Below are 19,880 nucleotides of genomic sequence, written 5' to 3'. Positions count from 1 at the left end.
GAGAGTCAGTAACACCAGTGTTGGGTCGTTGCTCTGTGGGGTCTGTGCCATCTGCCTGTGCGGTTCCTTTGTGGCAGGTGGAGGGACAGTCGATGGAGGAACGATGAACCTTCCTCTGCTGTGTGTGTCCCCCGAGAGAGGAGGAGAGAGCAGGGAGTTGTTCTGTCACTTCTGAGGCTTCCCTATTTCTCTGCTATTTCTGAAGAGACAGGACAAAAAGGAGGGACTGAAGTTGATGTCCCGTGAGCAGCTCTGCTCTCTGTGAAGAAAAAGAGCTGGGAACTTTGTTTCTGTGTAAGGTTAATCAGGGGAAGGGAGGAACCAGACATTTTCATTACTGTGTAATACTTTTGCACAAAAATATGACTTTTTAAAGAAATGGGTAGGTTTGGATCTTTTAAGATCCCTTGAGTAAATTAAATCAAACCAGTCTTGCAAATTCTTCCTGGATGTAAACAATTTTAAGATATTTTAGGAGTATATTTTAGAAGTGGACTTAAACCTGGCTTTTAAATGAGCTGTATTGCAACTGCTAAAGTTGGGAATTTCCTAAAATCCAGTTGCTGGGTGTTAACTTTTACCTTAGTCCAGATGCAGTCCTTGCTTCTATGTGCTGAATCTCATGTATATAATATATCCATTTCTCATCTGAACTTTTTTAATGAAACGTTATACTTACAGAGCCTCTTTAGTTCTGAAGGATCCCCAAGTCCTTTTCCAGTAGTTAGTGTTGAGTTACAAATGATCACTACAATTCTTTTATCCGTCATTGCAGTGTGGTGGCTTCTCAAGTAGAAGACGCTGGCTGGCTAATACTTGGGTAACTCGATACAGTTTTGAGGGATGAAGGGGGAATCTGGCACATAAAACTAAAGAGCAGGATGTAATTACTTGCAATGTCATTTAACTGAGACACTGGAATTAACAACATGCTCTTACAAAAATTACTGTGAAATTTTTCTCGACTAACGGTGGTGAAGGATTTGTGCTCATTTGTCTGAGAAACAGCGGCAAGTCCAGGCACATCGTGCTTTCTTGGGGATTTCTGCGGTGTTTTGGAGATGAGCAAGAAGTGCCTACAGCAAACTGCTAGCTCTGCCCTCCCTGGTAGTTCTCATGAAACATTAACCTGACCTAGTCCAACTTACTTTTTTTTTTTTTTTTTTTAAAAGGTCTCCCACCCTCACAATACGTACAAAGGTGTTCACATCCAGCTCTTTCAGTACTTTATGATCTCCCTGTTAAATGTGCAGAAGGAATCCCTGACATGAAGGGTGTGGGGTAGAAACATTTGTGTTAATATTATAGAAAGGAGACATTTGTGTTTATATTAATGGAATCACTGGTTTGTATTGTATTACCAATACAGTTGTACTTGCATTGTATTACCAATAGCTCAGACTTTCTAATGAAACCTTGGAGAGAAGGATAGCTCTCTTCTGGAGACGGAGCTATGTGAAAGTTCATTCTCATCAAAACATCTAAATGGGATTATGGCTCAAGCTTTCTTATGCTCACGTATGCAGTCTTACTGTGTGAGTGTGCCTAAGAGCGAGTTCATTTATACTGAGTTACAATTTAAGAATACTGCTGGTATAACCAACCTTTTCTTTGGTGGAGCAGATACCATTTGCAGCTGGACCCACCCCAGGCTAAATACCCCTCCCTTGGCACAGAATACCACTGCGGTATTAAGCAGAACTAATGGAAGACTGCAGCCTTTGTGTCAAAAGGTGCGAGGAAGAGAAATAAAACAGAATATGTGTCCTTTTGAAAAGTTGTTTTTTCCTGTTTCTTGACACATATGAATATTACTTGAATTCTCCGTAAACATTTTCTCAGTTTTGTTCCCAATTCCAGTGTTATAAAACTCTATGAAGATGATTTTGATTGTAGTACTACTTCCATATTTGCAACATTGTGATTATCCTCTAAAATACTCTTTGTACTTTGTTGTGCAAAGCTGTATCGTTTTAGTAGGAACTGTTTTATTTTTATATTTAAAAAACACTTTTTTTAATGTGTTTTTTTTTCTGTACCGTAACATAGAAAGCTAGAAGTTAAGACTACACATTCACTTTTATGTAGTAAGTATAGTAAGTAAGTATTAAATAGTTCTTGGTGACACCAGAGCATGTTCCTGTTCTCTGTGTTGGTGGGTTTGTGTTAATTTTGTTGTTGCAGGGCAGTTATTTTTTAATTTCTCCCTCTTTTAACAGTTCTTATGTCAATGCATTTGTATTAAAAGCTGACAGAGTAGTGTTTAGGATTGTGTACTTGATTTTAGTGACAGGACTAGTAGCTATGCCATACTTGACGCACGAGTTGGGAGAAGCATGCCATGCTGACTCCTTAGATACTTCTTGCTATTCATAGTACAAGTAAGAAAAATACTTGAAATAGGTAACAGGTGTCTTTGGGAGGGGGTTGGATGCAGCGTTAAGGCAGTTTCTGGTATTTTTAAATGCCTTCTGAAAACATATCATTCCTTATTACAAGCAGGATTGCCAGCTTTTTTTTCCTCCCTTTTTTTTTTTAAATAAAAAAAATTCATTTGAGTTGTCTGTGCTTCACGCAGCTGGGTGTGCCCTGCATGAAGTGCTAGATACTGTGTGTTCTCTCTGAAGACTGTTTATCGTTCATGGCCAAATGTTGTCAAACAAAATTTGTGTTTCATCACAGCCAATTAACCGGCACTGGATAAATGAACTGTTTGATTTCTCTTGCTTATGAAACCAATTGAGATAGAAAAAAGCCCTTGAGTTAAATGAGGATGTCCTGAAGGAAGTCAAGGTGTTGCAAACATGCTTTGAAGATCCACTAATGGCTGCCTGAAAAGCAGTGGGTTTGGATCACTTTTTGGTGGGTTGTGTGTAGAGGGCTCCTCAGGCAGAACTTCACCTTTGATGGTTTTGCCTTACGGTGCCTGGGAAGACGGAGCGATGCTGCTGCTGGTGAGGGTGCTGGTGAACTTGGACAAGGACAGGCTCTTGGATGCCTGTTGCGGTTCATGAGGGGTGAGAAGTAGGCTGTTAGTCCTACGCCTGTACCCAGGGATTGGCCAAGGTCCTCTTTTCTTTAACAGCCAGTAAAGCTTTGGCAATGTGGGTGTGTTGGATTGTGGGGTTTGTTGTTTGGGGTTTTTTTGTAAACTGAAAGTGTGGTCCAAGAGTCCCGTCCCTGGGATCTGTCCCCCTGCCCCTGAGCTGAGGGAGCGGGAGGTGGGAAGCAGGAGAAGGCTGCAGCCGGTGGGCAGGGCAGTGGCAACGCTGCAATTTCATAACGCGAGTTATAAAGTCCATGATGATGATTGCTTGAGTGAACCCTAGCCAAAGCCATGCCCTTTTTCGATTAAGGATGCACAGAAATACCAGATAGGATTTAGTAAGATGTTGGAATGAGAAATGAAAATTGTGTTTCTGGGATGGATGATTTGAATGACGCTCAACTAGTTCATATACTCATTACATCTAGATCAGCGGTTAACAGTGGTTAAAGACTACACACAAGTTAGTTTTGCATCAGAAGTTTCTGTGAACTTTCTGCTGAATTTCCTTCCTCCTTTCTTCATATTGAGCTGGAGAAGAGGCGTGAGATTTGAACAGAGTCAGTTGTGTAGTGAAATCACATACAGACTGTGCAGAGTACAGCGTGGCTAACTGTGCACAAATAATGACTCAAACCATATAGAATTAGACTTCCTAAAAATGGAAATACTATGCTGTGCTTTAGGCCCATTTTCAAATTTCTTTTAATTTTTGAACTTTTCTTTCTCCGGATGTGGAAATTAAGGTGACTTTGGTCGTTGCTGTGGGGGCGTTAGTTTTGTCTCTCTTAGCCTGGCTCTGTTCCTCAGAGGTGTTCTCATTTTTGCTCAGGCCTCCCGGGAAGAAGAAAAGGGAAATTATGGCAGGATCCATTTGACAGCAGCGGCTACAAGTCAAAAAGTTCTTCGTCTTCCTCTTCCAGGCCTGGTGTGCAGGGAGGGAGGAGCAGCGATGCTGTCCTCTTGCCCAGAGGGTGGGTAGGGGTGGCAGGAGCTCAGCTGCACCAAGCTGCTCCAGGCTCTTTTATCTTGTGGGAAAAGGTTTAAATCTGGGATGCAGGTGTGGATGTGGGAGAGGGAGAAGCGGTTCTGCCTCCGTGCAGCTCTGACTGTGTCTGCAGCAGTGGTGGGAGTGGTGGTGGTGCGGCAGAGCTCCTTCCCTCCAGTCGGCATCAAAACTGGGAGACAGCAGGGCTTCTTGTGCCAGCTTGAGACGGGGCTGGTGTCCACTCCGACTTGGGCAAAAAACCTGAGGACCAGCAAATAGTACATAACTTCAATCACAGTAGTAAATTTTAGATAGTGGATTTTAAAGATTTGTTATAATTAGGAGTGGTCTGAAAACTTAGTTTTGCAATTTCCTCTATGCTGAATTTAATTGCTAGCAGTGTTGATTTAGTAGGCAAGCCTTAATCTTCTGCTTTTCAAAGGACCTCTACTGCTTATGTTTCCTGAACAAAGGCAAATTTATCTTCCGTACGTTTCATGGCTGTGGAATATACGAATTTGACTGGGAAATTGTGTGAAGTACAGAGTTAAGGAAGCCCCACTAACTTCGTTTATTTACACATTTAGTGCTAGTGTGATTTTAATAGCTTAGTACACATTGTAGGCACTTAAAGTATCTCTGTGTAGAGATTTAGAAGATCAGATACAAACAAGTCTAACTTGAATCACATTTGAACTATTGACTTTAATACAAAGTTTAAAAGAATTAAAAAAACCCTAAACCAAATCCCCATACAGTCAAAATGACTATCCATGATGATGTTTATCCTTTACTATACTACACAAGACTGGGGAGGAGTGGTAAAAAGTGTAATTAGCTGGTATATTTCTGATGAGTAATTTTACATTGACCTGGCAGGTATAGCCAGATCAGCTCTAGTTTTGCTCCAACTCTGATCTCAAGTGGATCTTTGCTATAATGTTCCTTTCATGTGATAGTGTTGGTACAAATGTTGGGGTTTTTTCCTCAGTCCCAAGAGTTATAGTAAATGTTAATACAGTTTTGAAAGGTGATGCTTGTCTCTGTAAAAACTAGTAAAGGTCTTTGTTAATATTTAGTTCTCTATTTGTTAAATGTAGCTGTAAAATTCTTAGTTAAGATTATAATCTTCTAAATGTGTAGCTCTATATAATTCACAGTCTTGGTGTATTGATGTGAATGAACTGCTCAGAGACAGAGTACTCCTATTCCTTGCCTCACATTTTGCCTTTAACAGTAAAATGGCTTAGATTCAAACTGTTCCAGTTGGCTTTAACTGATCAGTATCTTTAATTAAATCTGATATTTGTCTCTGCTTAAATCCTACGTGTATAAGAAACTGGGCTGCATTCTGAAGAATAAGGTTTTTAAGCCTCAAACTTGTTTTAAAAGTTTGCCATTAATACCAAAATGATCCAGGTAGCTTGCTTGCCACGTTCCAGTGTACAGGTACCTCTCTCAGCAGCCAGCCTTGATGTTCACTTGCAGTTACATGAGGTCAGCTGATTATAGGATAACTGGAGAAAAGAATAATTTTTCACATATAATTTAAAAGTTATAGTATTCATAGGCTTGATATCAGCATTGAGTTGCATTATGCTAATACTTTTACCTTGTTTACAATGCAGGGAAATGCAACAAACCCGTCACCTTAAAAAGCATCAAAGATTTAAACTTACAGTGTGGGTTTATTCTGGTTTTGGCATCCTCTTAGATTTCACTATATTCAGAGTAGTAGACAAAATGAAGCCAAATGAGGCTAAAATGTTATTAAGGTGAAGAGACTAACATTTTTAAAACTGATAGGTTGAAGTCATCTTGTTTAGAATGGAATAGCTGGTTTTGCATAGCTTTCAAAGTAATACTGTAGCAAATTTATTTTTTTAAAATAATCAGGCAGCTGTCTTAAAAACATGAAATAATGATCTTCTAAGCAGATGACATTTTCATTTTAGACTGCAAATTATGTGGAAGAATATCTATTTATTTCCTGGAAGCACCTACCATACTTTTTGCAGATCAGTAAAGCACATTTATAAATCTCTTGATATGAAGGGTAGCACATGTTAAAAGAGTTAGTTCCACCTTATTTATCATCTTACTTTGTTTACTCCTTTAAGTCGCAGTGCTTTATCAAGCTTGAAGGGAATCTTTTCCAACTTTTTTTTTTCCATGTTGCAACAATTTGACCTATTTCTGTTAACTAAGCAGCAAGACCAAACTGCAAATTAAAATTTGTAGGATGGGGGATTGGCAGTTTTTTAATCTGCGTTTTTGCAGTAGGAGAACACTGTATGTTATAAAGCAAAAGGTACAATATTGCCAGAACTTCACTGAAATTACTGCTGTGAGTAGAAATGTCTTTTGGGAGTCAGGGAGGAAGGGAGACCTGGAAACAACATCAAAGCTTGAAGTTAGAATATGTGGGAGAATGGGTGCCAATAAAGGTATGTCAGCAGCAAAAATAAACCCAAACCCAGTAGAAGTCAGGCACTGAATGAGTGGGGGGATAAGGGAGTAAAATTGCAGAACATTTGGGGGATGTGGAGGAGAAAAAGTATTTTGGAAATGAATGGGAGATGTACAGTGTGGGTTGAAATAGCTAAATGATTCAAGCAGGTGAAATGGTTTGAAATAGTTACTTGCCTGAGGACTTTGTGGATTTTTTCATTTTTTTTATTACTGCAAAAACTTTCCCTATTAGAAACAGAAGCTAGCTGTAGACTGTGGGTTACAGCTCTTCAAAGTGTGAGGTGTCTTAAATTGGACAAACATCTTTTCAGTTTTGAGGAGCTGTGGTCAGCAGGGTCTTCGTAACTGAGATCATTCTTTTGGCAAAACAGGTACAGGAGCTAACTGTGTGCACTTGCATCCCTCCTCATTTCCTTCTGTGATCAGAATTTATTTTTTTTGTTCATAGCAACATGAACCGTGAAGACCGGAATGTGCTGCGTATGAAAGAAAGGGAAAGGCGAAATCAAGAAATTCAACAGGGTGAAGAAGCCTTTCCACCTAACTCTCCTCTCTTTGCTGAACCGTACAAAGTTGTGAGTTTATGCAGTTCTTACAAATGCAGTTTTTATAGCAGAAGTCATATGCAAATTCATATTTTAAATTTCTTTTTATCTGCATTCTTTTTAAATCCACAGGTCTTATGCTAACCAAGTATTTAAGCAGGGCTTGAAAATAAGGATGGACAGTTACTAACCAGCTCTACTGGCAGATTTATAATAATGCTTATTACTATAAGGGGATATATAATCCTTTATATATTAAGGGAGGGGCTGCTTTGCAGGGAGTGAGAAAAGGGGTAATAAAATCATGAAGTTTTTTGGCTTGCTTCTGCTTTTGCTACAGTGACTTTAAACAACTAAACTGTCCATTGTGTCATGCTGTCCTGGTTTCGGCTGGGATAGAGTTAATTTTCTTCCTAGTAGCTGGAATAGTGTTGTGTTTTGGATTCAGTATGAGAATAATGCTGATAACACACTGATGTTTTCAGTTGTTGCTAAGCAGTGCTTATACTAAGTCAAGGACTCTTCAGCTTCTCATGCCCAGCCAGCAAGAAGGCTGGAGGGGCACAAGAAACTGGGAGGGGGCACAAGAAATTGGGAGGGGATACATCCAGGACAGCTGACCCAAACTGGCCAAAAGGGGTATTCCATACCATGCAACATCATGCCCAGTGTGTAAACTGGGGGGAGTTGGCCGGGAGGGGCAGATCGCTGCTTGGGGACTAACTGGGCATCGGTCAGCGAGTGGTGAGCAATTGCATTGTGCATCACTTGTTTTGTATATTCTAGTTCTTTTATTATTAGTATTGTCATTTTACTATTATTATAATTATTACTATTTTCTTCCTTTTCTGTCCTATTAAACTGTCTTTATCTCAACCCATGAGTTTTACCTTTTTGTTTGTTTTGGGTTTTTTTTGATGCTCTCCCCTATCCCACTGCGGGGGCAGGGGGAGTGAGCGAGCAGCTGCATGGTGCTTAGTTGCCGGCACATGCCAAATTGCTTTTTTTGGGTGCTTTAGGCTGTTGCTAAACTTTCTAACCTTCAATCAGTGTAATCCAGACCTGGGTAAGTTCAGAAAGAGAATGTTTAAATAGGAGGTTAATTTGAAATGCTGAAATGCTTGGTATGATAGAATTATCAGTTTTAACTAGTATGCCAATTATTTGTATCTGATTTTTTAGTTTGTTTTAGTCTCGTACAGCTTTAAACCTGTGCTAGGTTTCCACGTAGATTTGCTGAACAGAACTGGAAAAAATAGCCTAATTTTGGGAGAGCTAAGAAAGTACACTTTAAGATTTTCATTATGTAGCTCAAAGCTCTCTTTGAAAGCAAACCCATTCCCTTAACACAATTTCAGCTGGTTTGCAAGAAGTAAAACATTGTGACTGAAAACTGTCCTTCTGCAGGAGGAAAGTTGAGAGATGGGTTGGTTTTTTTATTCCTGTCCTCCCATCACTCTACTGTGCTTGATAACCAAATCTCACATGTATGAAGTTAACTAAAGCTGCTTGGGATGCATGGGTAATTGTACAGTATACCTGATTGGAAAACAAACTGGTTATGTAAGAACAACCCTTTTCTTATATATAATCTTGTTGGCAAAAAGAATTATGCCGGTATAAATACCAATTAAAAATTACATGCAGTGGGAAGGTTAAGCTGATTTTATTTTACTGTTAATTAAAACTTTGTAGCACTACTACATTCTGTATTAGAGAAATAGTCTTTAAAGGTGAGAGTCTTTAAGGTGTCAGTAGGCATCTACAATTTTTAAACTTGCATCCAACTCACCAATGCATTATTTGAAGCACTGATTAGTGCTGTTTCAGCGGTTCCTGCTGCTGAAATACATCTTTTCCTTGTGCTTTGGGGGTTAAATTACTGCTTTAAGAACTAAAATTGGGAATTGGAAACAGTGGCAAAAAGACATGGATGTTAGCCACGATCTTAGCCCTGAAATTTAGAACTGCAGTAGTTGTAAAGTCAATTAGCTGAAAGTGAAGTTGTGATTTTTAAAGCCTTATTTTTCAAATTATTTTCACAGACCAGCAAAGAAGACAAATTGTCTAGTCGTATTCAGAGCATGCTTGGTAATTATGATGAAATGAAGGATCTTATAGGAGATAGATCGCTACAAAAGCTTGTTGGAATTCCCAAACCAACCGTACCATCAACACCAGATGAAAAATCAAACCAAAGTTTCTTTGGTGATCAGAGACATAATACCAGCTCACATCAGAGCAGCAAATGGACTCCTGTAGGACCAGCACCTAGCACTTCCTCGCAATCTCAGAAACGGTCCTCAGGTTTACAGAGCGGACATAGTAGTCAGCGTGGCAGTGGCAATAACACTAGCAGTAGCGGCCAGAGGCATGACCGTGACTCATACAGTAGCAGCAGCAGCCGCAAAAAAAGCCAACATGGGTCCGAACACTCCAAACCCCGTTCTTCCAGTCCTGGAAAACCATCTGCTGTTTCTTCGTTGAGCTCCAGCCATTCGAGATCTCATGGAAATGATCACCACAGCAAAGAACATCAACGTTCAAAATCTCCCCGGGATCCTGATGCCAACTGGGACTCTCCCTCCCGTGTACCCTCATTTTCAAGTGGACAACACTCTAATCAGTCTTTTCCACCTTCACTAATGTCCAAGTCCAGTTCAATGTTACAGAAACCCACTGCGTACGTAAGGCCAATGGATGGACAGGAATCCATGGAACCAAAGTTATCTTCTGAACACTACAGTAGTCAGACTCATGGCAGCAGCGTGAATGAGCTGAAGCCTAGCAGCAAAGCACATCTAACCAAGCTGAAAATACCTTCTCAACCACTAGATGTAAGTTGCTGTCTGTTTTCTGGCTCCTTAAATATAAGTCCCTTTGGGCTGGGATTTTCCAGCTTGTTTAAAATCCCAATCTACATAACCGAAATTTAGTTTTTAGTAAACACTGTGTTTTTTTGTTACACAAAGCATCTTAAACTTACTCAATGAAGACCTGTATTTCAAATGGGGAATGTACAAAAGTAGTTATTTTTTATCTTCTGCTTCTTCCATATGGATACTGTGATCTTCTTTAAATAAAGGCTGAGACATTCAGATAGGCTAACTTAACCCAGAGAGGCTAATTTTCATAGAGTATTTCTGTAGTCAGAAGTTAGTGAAATAGTAGGATATTCACAAATATTTTGACAAGCTTTACATACATTGTCATTACTGGGAGCCATGTTGTCTTAGACGAGTGATACCATCTCCATATATCAGACTTTCTTTTGAAGTGTGTAGCAATTACTGGATGTGATTATTATACCTTCACCTGGGGAAAATAAGCTAACCCTAAAGCACACCAAATTGAACAGGGTTCAGAACTTTTATCAGGTATGCTGGATACAAAATACTATTGGGTTAACAGCTTTTTTAGTAGTTTGGTAAATCTTGGATGGTTAAGGCACAGACTCCGACTACAGCTCCCTTACAAGGAGAGTGCCTTTCTTAATAATCAAATGTCATTGCATCTCCTATTTAATTGCTTGAATTGTTGTAGCTAGAGAAAAGCATTTGTTCCTGGGATTTCAATGAATAGCAAAATAAGATCCAGGGCACAGGTAAGGAAATTTGAAAATAAATTATTTTCTCATTTGTGAAGACTTGACATGCTGATGCAGTGAATCGTATAGTAGCTTTGCTTCCTTTCTGCTTGGAGCGGTCAGGAATGGAGAAGATTAATAGTTCCATAATTATTGCTGTTTCTAGATTCATGCTTAATGTATGTTTTACTTCATAATGCAGTTTGTCATTACTGTGCATTCACAGTTATGCATTTGAATTCAGATATTATCCAGTGGCTTCTTCCAGGAAATGATTGAAAGCTATGATTCTCTTTCCTTTCTCTCTAGAAGTTTTTAATATCACTGACTGCCTATGATCACTTTAACTGTCAAGTGAAAAGTAAGAGATTATTGTTGCAGTTTTATAGATCTCATGTATTTGCTTTTCATAACTAGATGTGACTCATACCATAAAAATATGGATCTATCTGATATTAAAATTAATGTTGATGAAAAGAATTAGCAAGGTCTGTTTGTATCAAGTCCATGTGAATTATGATAAGGATTGAAGTTTATTTTTAACTGTTTCTAGCCCCCGGGATCTTTTAAGGAAAATTTGCTGTAGGAGTCATTAATCTTGAGTTTTGATTTGTAGGCATCAGCATCTGGTGATGTGAGCTGCGTGGATGAAATTCTAAAAGTAAGTTCTCTGTGCTTTTGTTCATAACTTACTTGTTGAAAATACAAACATTACTAAGGAGGTGGAAAGTACTCTGCAGTTGTTTAGTGCCTTCTAAATTGACTTGGCTGCAAGTTATTACAGGAGGGCTCTTCAATTACTCCTCCAGCACAGGTAGACCAGGGAAAACTGGAAGCAGAGCTGTGTGGGAGCTGGGCACTGGGCGTTGCTGGGTGTGCCCATCATCTCCTGGATATCCTCGCTGCATTCCTGTTCTAGGCCCCCTCCCTGTTAACCTAACCAGAATTACCCTTTTCTTCCACCAAAATACACTCCTTACATTCTGATATCTTTTTAGATTATAGTAATTTTTTTGCTATCCCACAGCAGAACTTTCCCTTCTCTTCTACTTAGGTTATTTTCTCAAGTCTTTTTACCCGATATGATCCCCTGGTCATATGTCTACTATAACAAAAGAATCCTCAGATTCCCCTTGAGCATTTCCATGGCTTACCATTTGCTCTGACCTTCAGTACTCCATCATCCTTGGAGATGCTCTGAGAGAATGCAAAGCACTTTCTTTCCAGCTTCAGGCATTTGATTTTCCCCTTTTTTCCTTGAACTTCATAGGCTTCCCTTTCCTAGGATTCTTCTTTCTACCCCTGTATCCTACGTGTGCTCTTCACAGGCTGAAATGATCAGACTCTGACTTCTACTTCAGTTTATGTTCAGGCCAACCAATTCTATTGATTTATGCCTTTCTGCTTGTTACTATGTCTCAACTATCTGTTCTCATGGGTAACAATTTAAGATTTAGGTTTCAGTGCAAAATCTTTGTTACACATTTGGGAAATTAAGATTGGAATATAAAGCTTAGCGAGGTGTGGACAATGAACTGAAAACTGAGAGACAGGGTTACCATTTGAATAAGATTGTAACTTGAAATCTTTGCTTTAATTTTGTTAATAGCTTTCCTTTTTTGTTCTGGTTGTAGGAGATGACCCATTCTTGGCCTCCTCCACTGACTGCTATTCATACACCATGTAAAACTGAACCATCAAAATTTCCTTTTCCAACAAAGGTCAGTGCTGTAGTCAAATATTGAGTGCTGTTGAAGGAGTAACTCCTATTAAAGATCAGGATTTTGGAACTCTTTTAAATTCAGTTCTGTGTAGTTCTGGGATTGTTTTCAGTATCTCTCTATCTTGCTTCACAAAAACATTTGTCAGCAGTAGCCTTACAAAGAATCATCATTTTTCCTCTGGTTTACCCACACACTGCAGTCTGCAAAGATGTCTATAATATAACTTTCCTTTTACTTTTTAATTTTTGTTTCATAAACTCAAACCTTCTTCAGGATACTTCTGAAGCTTGAAAATGCCATTGAACTTTTTTCCCCTATTAGGGAAATGCTTTGCACTATTTTGTGTAGAACCAAGCAAGTGTTGTGTTTACCTCCATCTAGCAAAGTCATGGAGGCTGGCTGGTAAATGCTAAGAAATTTAATACACTTTTCTGCATAAACTGAATTTTTCTGATAATTGTGAAGTCCATTAATAGTTCTATTAGATCTTACATTTTCAAATACAAAAAAATTAAACCAGTTTTAAAGTCAGATGTTTTGCTAAAGAAATTTTCAGATCACTTGTTCCGAAAGATCCTCTTCCTAACCTCCCATGTACTTAATAACTACTGAAGTGTTTAAGCTATTAATTCTAAAGAAAAATCAGTCACTCTTTGCTGCTGTTGACAGCCCAGGGCACATTTCCAGGAGACCTGCTTGAACTGACACCTCTGAGGAAGGAGTTCTCTTGCTCTCAGCTGCTTGCTCTGTCCCCTGAGGCTGGATCTGGCAGCCCCAGCTGCAGGGTTTTAGGCAAACTGACACTGGTGATTGTTTGCCTTGAAATACAGCTCTGCAATCTCAAGATCTTGGAAGCTGATGGGTAGGCAGGGTGGAGATAGGCAGGATAGATAGCTGTGGGTAGCAACTTCAGCAAGTACAGTTCAGCTTGCGATAGCTGACTCATTCAAGAATTCATGTTTTGTTTCCTGTATCTACTGATTACCAGTAAAAGATTTAACTTGACAATATTATTTTTCTCCAGACTCAACATATCTCTGAAATAGATTGGGGTACTCCACCCCTAATCTGGCATAACTTCAGAGTGAAGAAATTATTCTGTTAGTCTTGTAAAAGTTACCTTCATAATAATTAAGACTACACTTTTTCTGACCAGACTGCTGTTCTAGAGCACCGCTTGCTGCTATCAATTTCCTGTTTGATCCAAATTGCTCCCCAAAACAAAACAGTTCAGTGAAGTATTTTGAGATTTTCTCACTGAGGTCCCTAATCTGTCTAAACCGATTGTCTTATGTGAGTGCTTTGACATCACCTTCTTTTGGCCAAAGGTTCCAGGTCCCATGTTGTAAGTGCACATCCACAAAACTCCCAGACTGGTGCGAAGTTAAACGGCTTGGGTTCTCGTACTGGCTAAATATCCCAGAGCTATGGGCAGTCCTGTTGTCATCGCCCTCTGCGTTGTGTGTTCCTGTCTCGCTGAGTCTTGCTTGCTTCTCTCCAGTGAGCTGAAAATGCAGAATATACTATATGGTTCTCAGCTTTACTTTTGAAGGCATATCTAGAAATAAATCTTGTCGTCTATTTTCTGAACGTTAGATCAATATTAATCTTGCATATATTACTTTTATTCAAGGTTTATTTGCTGTGTTATATAAAACTGTGAACTTGGAAATAGTTCTTACCTTTTATTGTAAAGAAAGAAATTCCACACCTTTCCTCATCAACAAAGGTACTTACTCCGCTGCTTTGAATATTTATCCCTGAACCTTTGGGGAGATGTTTTCCCTTCACACACTTTTGAGCACACTTGAGTGTGGCATTGCTAGAACCGCTTGTTTCTGTGTTGCTCTGATGTTTGACTCAATTTGGGAAGAAAGGAAGTGTGCAGAGATATATGTGTCTCTGTGACGCAGAGAGAAGCTACCTAAGATTGCGCAGTCTTGTTGATGTTTGAAAAAAAAGGTAGCTTGTGGTATTTTGAACCTATCAACCTGGATTGTGTTTCTTCACTCAGTTTGCAAAAAATTCCATTTATGGCTGCTCTGAGTCTTTTGACTTTTTGCCAGCTTTTTTATTTTGTGGCTGCACATCTTAGCCATGGAACTTTGTCAAATTCTCTCTCTGCATCCAAAGCCTATAATTTCCTCTGCCTTCGCCCCTCTGTCGTTCTTGGCAGCAGGTTCTTCGCAGAATTCCAGCGAGTTAGCGAGCCACAGGCTTGTGCAGTCTGGACCCAGAGCAGAATTCAGAAAGCAAAACAAAACAGTGGTTTACTTTAATCAAGCAGTACTGTTCGAGGAAAGCTTGTTCTCTTTAATACTGCGCTCAATTTATTTATATGTAATATGCTGCAATGTTTCACAGCATTCCTCTTGTGTGCAGAAGTTTGGTATGTTTTGCCTGCACGCATAAAATTAAGCTTCCTTCGGTGGACGTGTCGGTTTTATTTGTGAGACTGTTGGGATAAGATGACTTTCCCTATGTGTAGACAGTGAGTAGCTTGAAGGGACACAAACTCCTGACCCTGGGGCCTCTCTGCGTTACTATAAATATATCTAATAATTACCAGGAAGTCTTTGAATCAGATGATAAAACTTCATGAAAATAGGTCAGGGAAGGTTTTATGGATGCTATGAAAAAAAAGTAGATTCCGAAGTCTTGATAAAAACTGTTATCCAATGACCTAACACTATAATTTTATCCTGTATAACTTTTTTTAAGCCATGGGCTCACAGTCAAAAACTCCAAAAATACTGGCGTGTTTGTGAAATATATTAAAAACCCCAGCAGTTTCTTAGAGGGTGGAAGTTTTTCGTTTCAAAGCAATGTGAGAGCATTGGCAGTTTTTGTACCTGCATACCTGTGCAGTGACCTCAGGGCATCTCTGAAGAGGTGGATTCTGTCTCCAGGTTTGTTCAGTGTCTGCCCTGTGCTGGAGTTACCGAGAAGGCCAGCAGTCGGGTCCCTTCTTCCGCTGTAATACAGAAACTTTCTTCTGAGAAACATAAATGAGATCTGACCTGAGATTTCAAACATTAAATGGAAATGGGTCCCATTCACCACAACCGGGACTACAGCCAAGCTGGTAACCTACAAACGAGAATTTGGTACCCAACTGCTGTTCTATCCAGCTGGAGAGTGTTTTTCTCTCCATAGTTCTTGTGTTTGAGTACGAGCTGCAATTTTGTTTCCTGCTTAAGTGTCTTTGCTATCTAACCTCAGCAGTCTATTACACTTTGGTTAAAAGCGTTTCCTTCCTTTAAGTTGTTTTTAATTTCTTCTTTCTGAAGTAGACCTTTAGAAGATACTGCTGTAAATAACTTTGGTGTTGAAAGTATAGCTTTTTTTTTTTTTTTTAGTCTCTGAGTTTCTTAAAGATATATGTATTTAAAGACAAAATAGGTGGCAAGAGAGTTGGAAAAAGTTACACACTTAAACATAACACCTCATTAACTGCACTTAACTGGAAGACTGCACTATCCTTAGAAATAGGAAGTTGATTAAAGTGAGCAATTAGGGAGGTGCTTTCTGCAGAATTTTTGATAGGGGCATTGGTAGGAACGAGTACCAGTTCCTCATCTTGTGCTCACCCCAGTGCAGTTGCTCTGTAGATGTGGTGTTTGATTACTGTGTGGTCTTTATTTCTCTTTTGACTTACAGTTAGCCAACTTGTCTGAGCTGACAGTGGAAAAAGGCAGTCAGGGAGTCACACTTGCACACCTTGTACCTATGTAAAAGATAAAAATCAGTTTTTATTCTGAAGGAAGTGTAGCTGCTGCCTTTTGTTGAAGTCACGAGGCTTCTCTCCAACTTCGTCTTTGCTTTGCACTTTAAACATAATTTAATGCTATTTTTATTGTCCCTTCCTTTCTTTCAATTAATAAAGATTAGAGGCTTTTGAAACACCTTACAAGGAAAGTTCCTTATCAAGTTTCCAATCAACAAAATGTGTTCAGTGCATTATTGCAGCTGTTTTGACTTTTGAAATAAAAAGTTCAGGGAAATTACAAATATCCAAGTGCACTTTGCTCTGTAAAGCTTTTGTGTGTTTAAAAAACTAAATTTTATAAATTGTTTATAAAACTGCTGCACCTTACTGACTTGGCTGTTTGGGAACACTGGTCCATGAGTATACCAAAAAAACCCCAGCCTTCATTGTTGAATTGTAATTCTGGTCTGCCATTGCCAGAGCACTTAAGTAAAATTTGTGTATATAACTTTATGAATTGAGTAAAATATTTTCAGTTTTTATTTATGGAGCCAGCATTTGTCCTCATTTTAAAATGAGGTCAGGAAGGTCCTGTTTTAAAATGGCAACCTAGCCTAGAAGTAGGTTTTTGGTAACTCAGTAGCCTCTGCATATTTGTTTGTTAAAACAGTATTTTAGGATTTTAAAAAAAACTATAATCTACTGTGTCTTGGGAGTCAGAACTGGGTTTTCTGGAATGGGAATACTGAAGATCATACAAGTGCTAAAATTCGCAAGGCTTCATCTTTCACGCCTAGATTTATAGGTAACAGATTCATTATGTATCAAAGGAAGTTATGTATCATTGTTCATTGGCTTTTGTACAAGTGAATTGTCTGATTACATGAAGATCTGGCCTTTGGGGAGAAGGAATCATGTGTTGGCCAGCTGTGCCTGGCTGCATTTCCCAGGGACTCGCGTGGAGCCACTGCGAGAACAGGGTTTTGGGCAAAGTGTGCAGAGCTGTTCAGACTTTAAGTTTCATTGTCTCTTAGGCTCCTCTGTAGCTGAGAGGGGTTTTTTTTATTTATTTTTTTTGGTGATAGGTTGTTACTATACTTATTGCTTGTCCACCATGATGCTGTATGTATCTGAAAAAGAAAAATGCTGAGAAAAGAATTTGAATGAAAATACATAAAACTAGCAGCACAACTTTTCCATGTATAGGGAAGATAAAGACAAACATACTGAACGATTCCTCTCCATGCTAAACGTACATGAAGATAGGATTTATGGAAGTTACTTAGGGAATTTGGAGTTCCAGCTATCACGTGGTACAACTGCACATGGCCTTCCTTAAAACCAAGCAAGTGGGAATGCTGAGCTAGGGAAGAGGAGAGTGCTGGCTGTGCCGTTATAGCTGGTGAGAGGAGCGGGGGCCCAGATAAAGAATCACTCTTTCTCTTTTGCTGTTAGGCTTTTTTTTCCTTTTTTAGAGGTCAGGTGCCATCCTTTAAGTGGAAAGAATACCTTGCTTAAAGCATGTTTTTTGATATGCTAAAATTCTCAGTGAAAAAAACGTTTGTGATCTTTTATTCCCTTAGGAGTCTCAACAGTCCAGTTTTGGCACTGGAGAACAGAGTAAGTATATTAAACTTCCTGTAATATGTTTAATTTTTTTGTTGTTATTCGGTATTCTTAGTATGTCACGTTTTTTAGAGAATGAGATTTTCCAGACTGGTCATAGGATGGAGTCTAAGTTAAGATTTCTGTACTTTCTCAAGTTTTAATCTGTAAAACAATTGCTTGATTTTCTTATGCATTTTTTTATTGAGATTTAGAAAGTTAAGACTAAGTTGTCAAGGTTGTTACTATCTTTTAGGGGGGGAAAAAAATTGTCACGGTTTCTAATTCTTGAAAAAATGCCTTCATGGTTGATCTGATTGAAAATAGCTGAGTACTAAAACAAAACACCCTTTAAAAAATTCAACTCACTGCTTGGGGACATACTAGAAACCAAAACAGTCTTATGCTTATATTTCAATAGAAAAAGAACATTGCAGTTTCACTGTTAGTTTTCACTGTGTCATTTTAAAATTAGAGATCTGGTCAAGAACTCACATAGTAATATTCATAATAATATCCTTTAATTTCTCATCCCAGAATGCATTTTCAGGATTTAGATAAAAGCAGCTTTTATTTCTCTTTAACTGTAACATTGTTTTGAATATTACTGAAATTAATAATTTAGCATAGGTAACATACCAGGTAAAATTGAATTAGATTTGTGCTGTTAGATTCCAAAACTCTTTCTGCTCCCTCTTGAAGTGATTAAACAGATTAAATAGTAAAAGAAGAATGGTTTATTCTTAGATATTCACAAGCAGCTTAATCTAAACACCTGGTGCAGTGGGGAATTAAGGAAACAAATTGAAACTTAATTCCATAATGCTAAACCATTGACTTACGTTATAGGAGCAACTGATCTTCAGGTGTGTGAATAGAGAGGCAAGGTTAGTCAAAACACAGAACCAGTTTTTAACTCCTGTTTGAATTTTCTGGAAACTTTTAACAGCCTCAGTTATTGTTTCTGTTGAACTATGCAATTTGCCAGAATTAAAGAAAAGGGAAGGAACCCCTCACCCCAAGACTGAAAAGCAGATTATATCAGTATGTGTTCCTAGTGTAAGATTTGGTTTCTGAGTTTGATTTCTGGATCTAAACATTGCTCATCTGCTGAAAAGCTAAGTAGGGATGCTGAAAGAAGTCAGAGCTTGAAGGCTGATTTATATCCTGTATCCTACATATAGAAGGCAATAGATTAATCTTGATAGGAACAAAACAGTTTTTCACACCATTAATAACAAATTAAGTGTGTGTTTGTTTAGACAGCAATGATTTAAATAATTTTCTAGAATTTATTTTTTTTTTTTAATTAAATGAGGTGGGTTGACCCTGGCTGGACACCAGGTGCCCACCAAAGCCGCTCTATCACTCCTCAGCTGGACAGGGGAGGGAAAATAAAATGAAAGGCTTGTGGGTCGAGATAAGGACAGGGAGAGATCACTCACCAATTACCATCATGGGCAAAACAGACTCAACTTGGGGAGAATTAACTTAGTTTATTGCCAATCAAACCAGAGTAGGGTAATGAGGAATAAAACCAAATCTTAAAACACCTTCCCCACACCCCTTCCTTCTTCCCGGGCACAGCTTCACTCCCAAATTCTCCACCTGCTGCCCGCCAAGCAGCGCAGGGGGACGGGGAATGGGGACTGGGGTTGGTTCCTCACACCTTCCTCAAGGGGAGGACGACTCCACGCTCGGCCCCTGCTCCGGCCTGGGGTCCTCCCCGGGCTGCAGGTGGAGATCTGCTCCATCGTGGGCCTCCCTGGGCTGCAGGGGGACAGCCTGCCTCACCAGGGTCTTCCCCACGGGTTGCAGGGGAATCTCTGCTCCAGCGCCCGGAGCACCTCCTCCCTCTCCTTCTTCACTGACCTTGGGGTCTGCAGAGTTCTTTCTCTCACATATTCTCTCCAGCTGCAGATTCTGTGCCCCGACAACTTTTTTTCCCCCCGTTCTTAAATCTGTTATCTCAGAGGCGCTACCGCCGTCGCTGCTGGGCTCGGCCTTGGCCAGCGGCGGGTCCCTCTCGGAGCCGTCTGGCCTTGGCTCTATCGGACGTAGGGGAAGCTTCTGGCAGCTTCTCACAGAAGCCACCCCTGTAGCCCCCCCGCTACCAAAACCTTGCCACACAGGCCCGATACATTAAATTACTCGCTGTATTTAGTATTTTGTCTCTGCATCTGCTCACTTCAGTCTGTGGGAGAT

At 39.5% G+C, this 19,880-nt stretch overlaps 1 protein-coding gene across 10 annotated transcripts in view; it reads left to right on the top strand.

Annotated features, from left to right (window-relative positions):
- Nucleotides 1–19,880, top strand: part of AFF4 (ALF transcription elongation factor 4) — a 56,136-nt gene that overhangs the window by 13,258 nt on the left and 22,998 nt on the right. For 6 of the 10 annotated variants that reach the window (XM_049830025.1, XM_049830026.1, XM_049830024.1 and 3 more), the window contains 5 exons: nucleotides 6,955–7,081; nucleotides 9,097–9,888; nucleotides 11,254–11,298; nucleotides 12,272–12,358; nucleotides 17,654–17,690. In XM_049830025.1, the coding sequence (XP_049685982.1) occupies nucleotides 6,959–7,081; nucleotides 9,097–9,888; nucleotides 11,254–11,298; nucleotides 12,272–12,358; nucleotides 17,654–17,690 (1,084 nt within the window). In that variant the 5' untranslated portion in view covers nucleotides 6,955–6,958. Of the gene's footprint in view, nucleotides 1–1,176; nucleotides 1,201–6,954; nucleotides 7,082–7,382; nucleotides 7,811–9,096; nucleotides 9,889–11,253; nucleotides 11,299–12,271; nucleotides 12,359–17,653; nucleotides 17,691–19,880 lie in introns of those variants that run through there. The other 4 variants (XM_049830022.1, XM_049830028.1, XM_049830029.1 and 1 more) reach the window with 4 other exon arrangements.

Source organism: Accipiter gentilis, chromosome 26 (genome assembly GCF_929443795.1).
Source record: "Accipiter gentilis chromosome 26, bAccGen1.1, whole genome shotgun sequence".
NCBI lineage: Eukaryota > Metazoa > Chordata > Aves > Accipitriformes > Accipitridae > Astur > Astur gentilis.
Note: the sequence above shows the minus strand (reverse complement) of the source record. Positions and strands in the feature narration are given on the sequence as shown.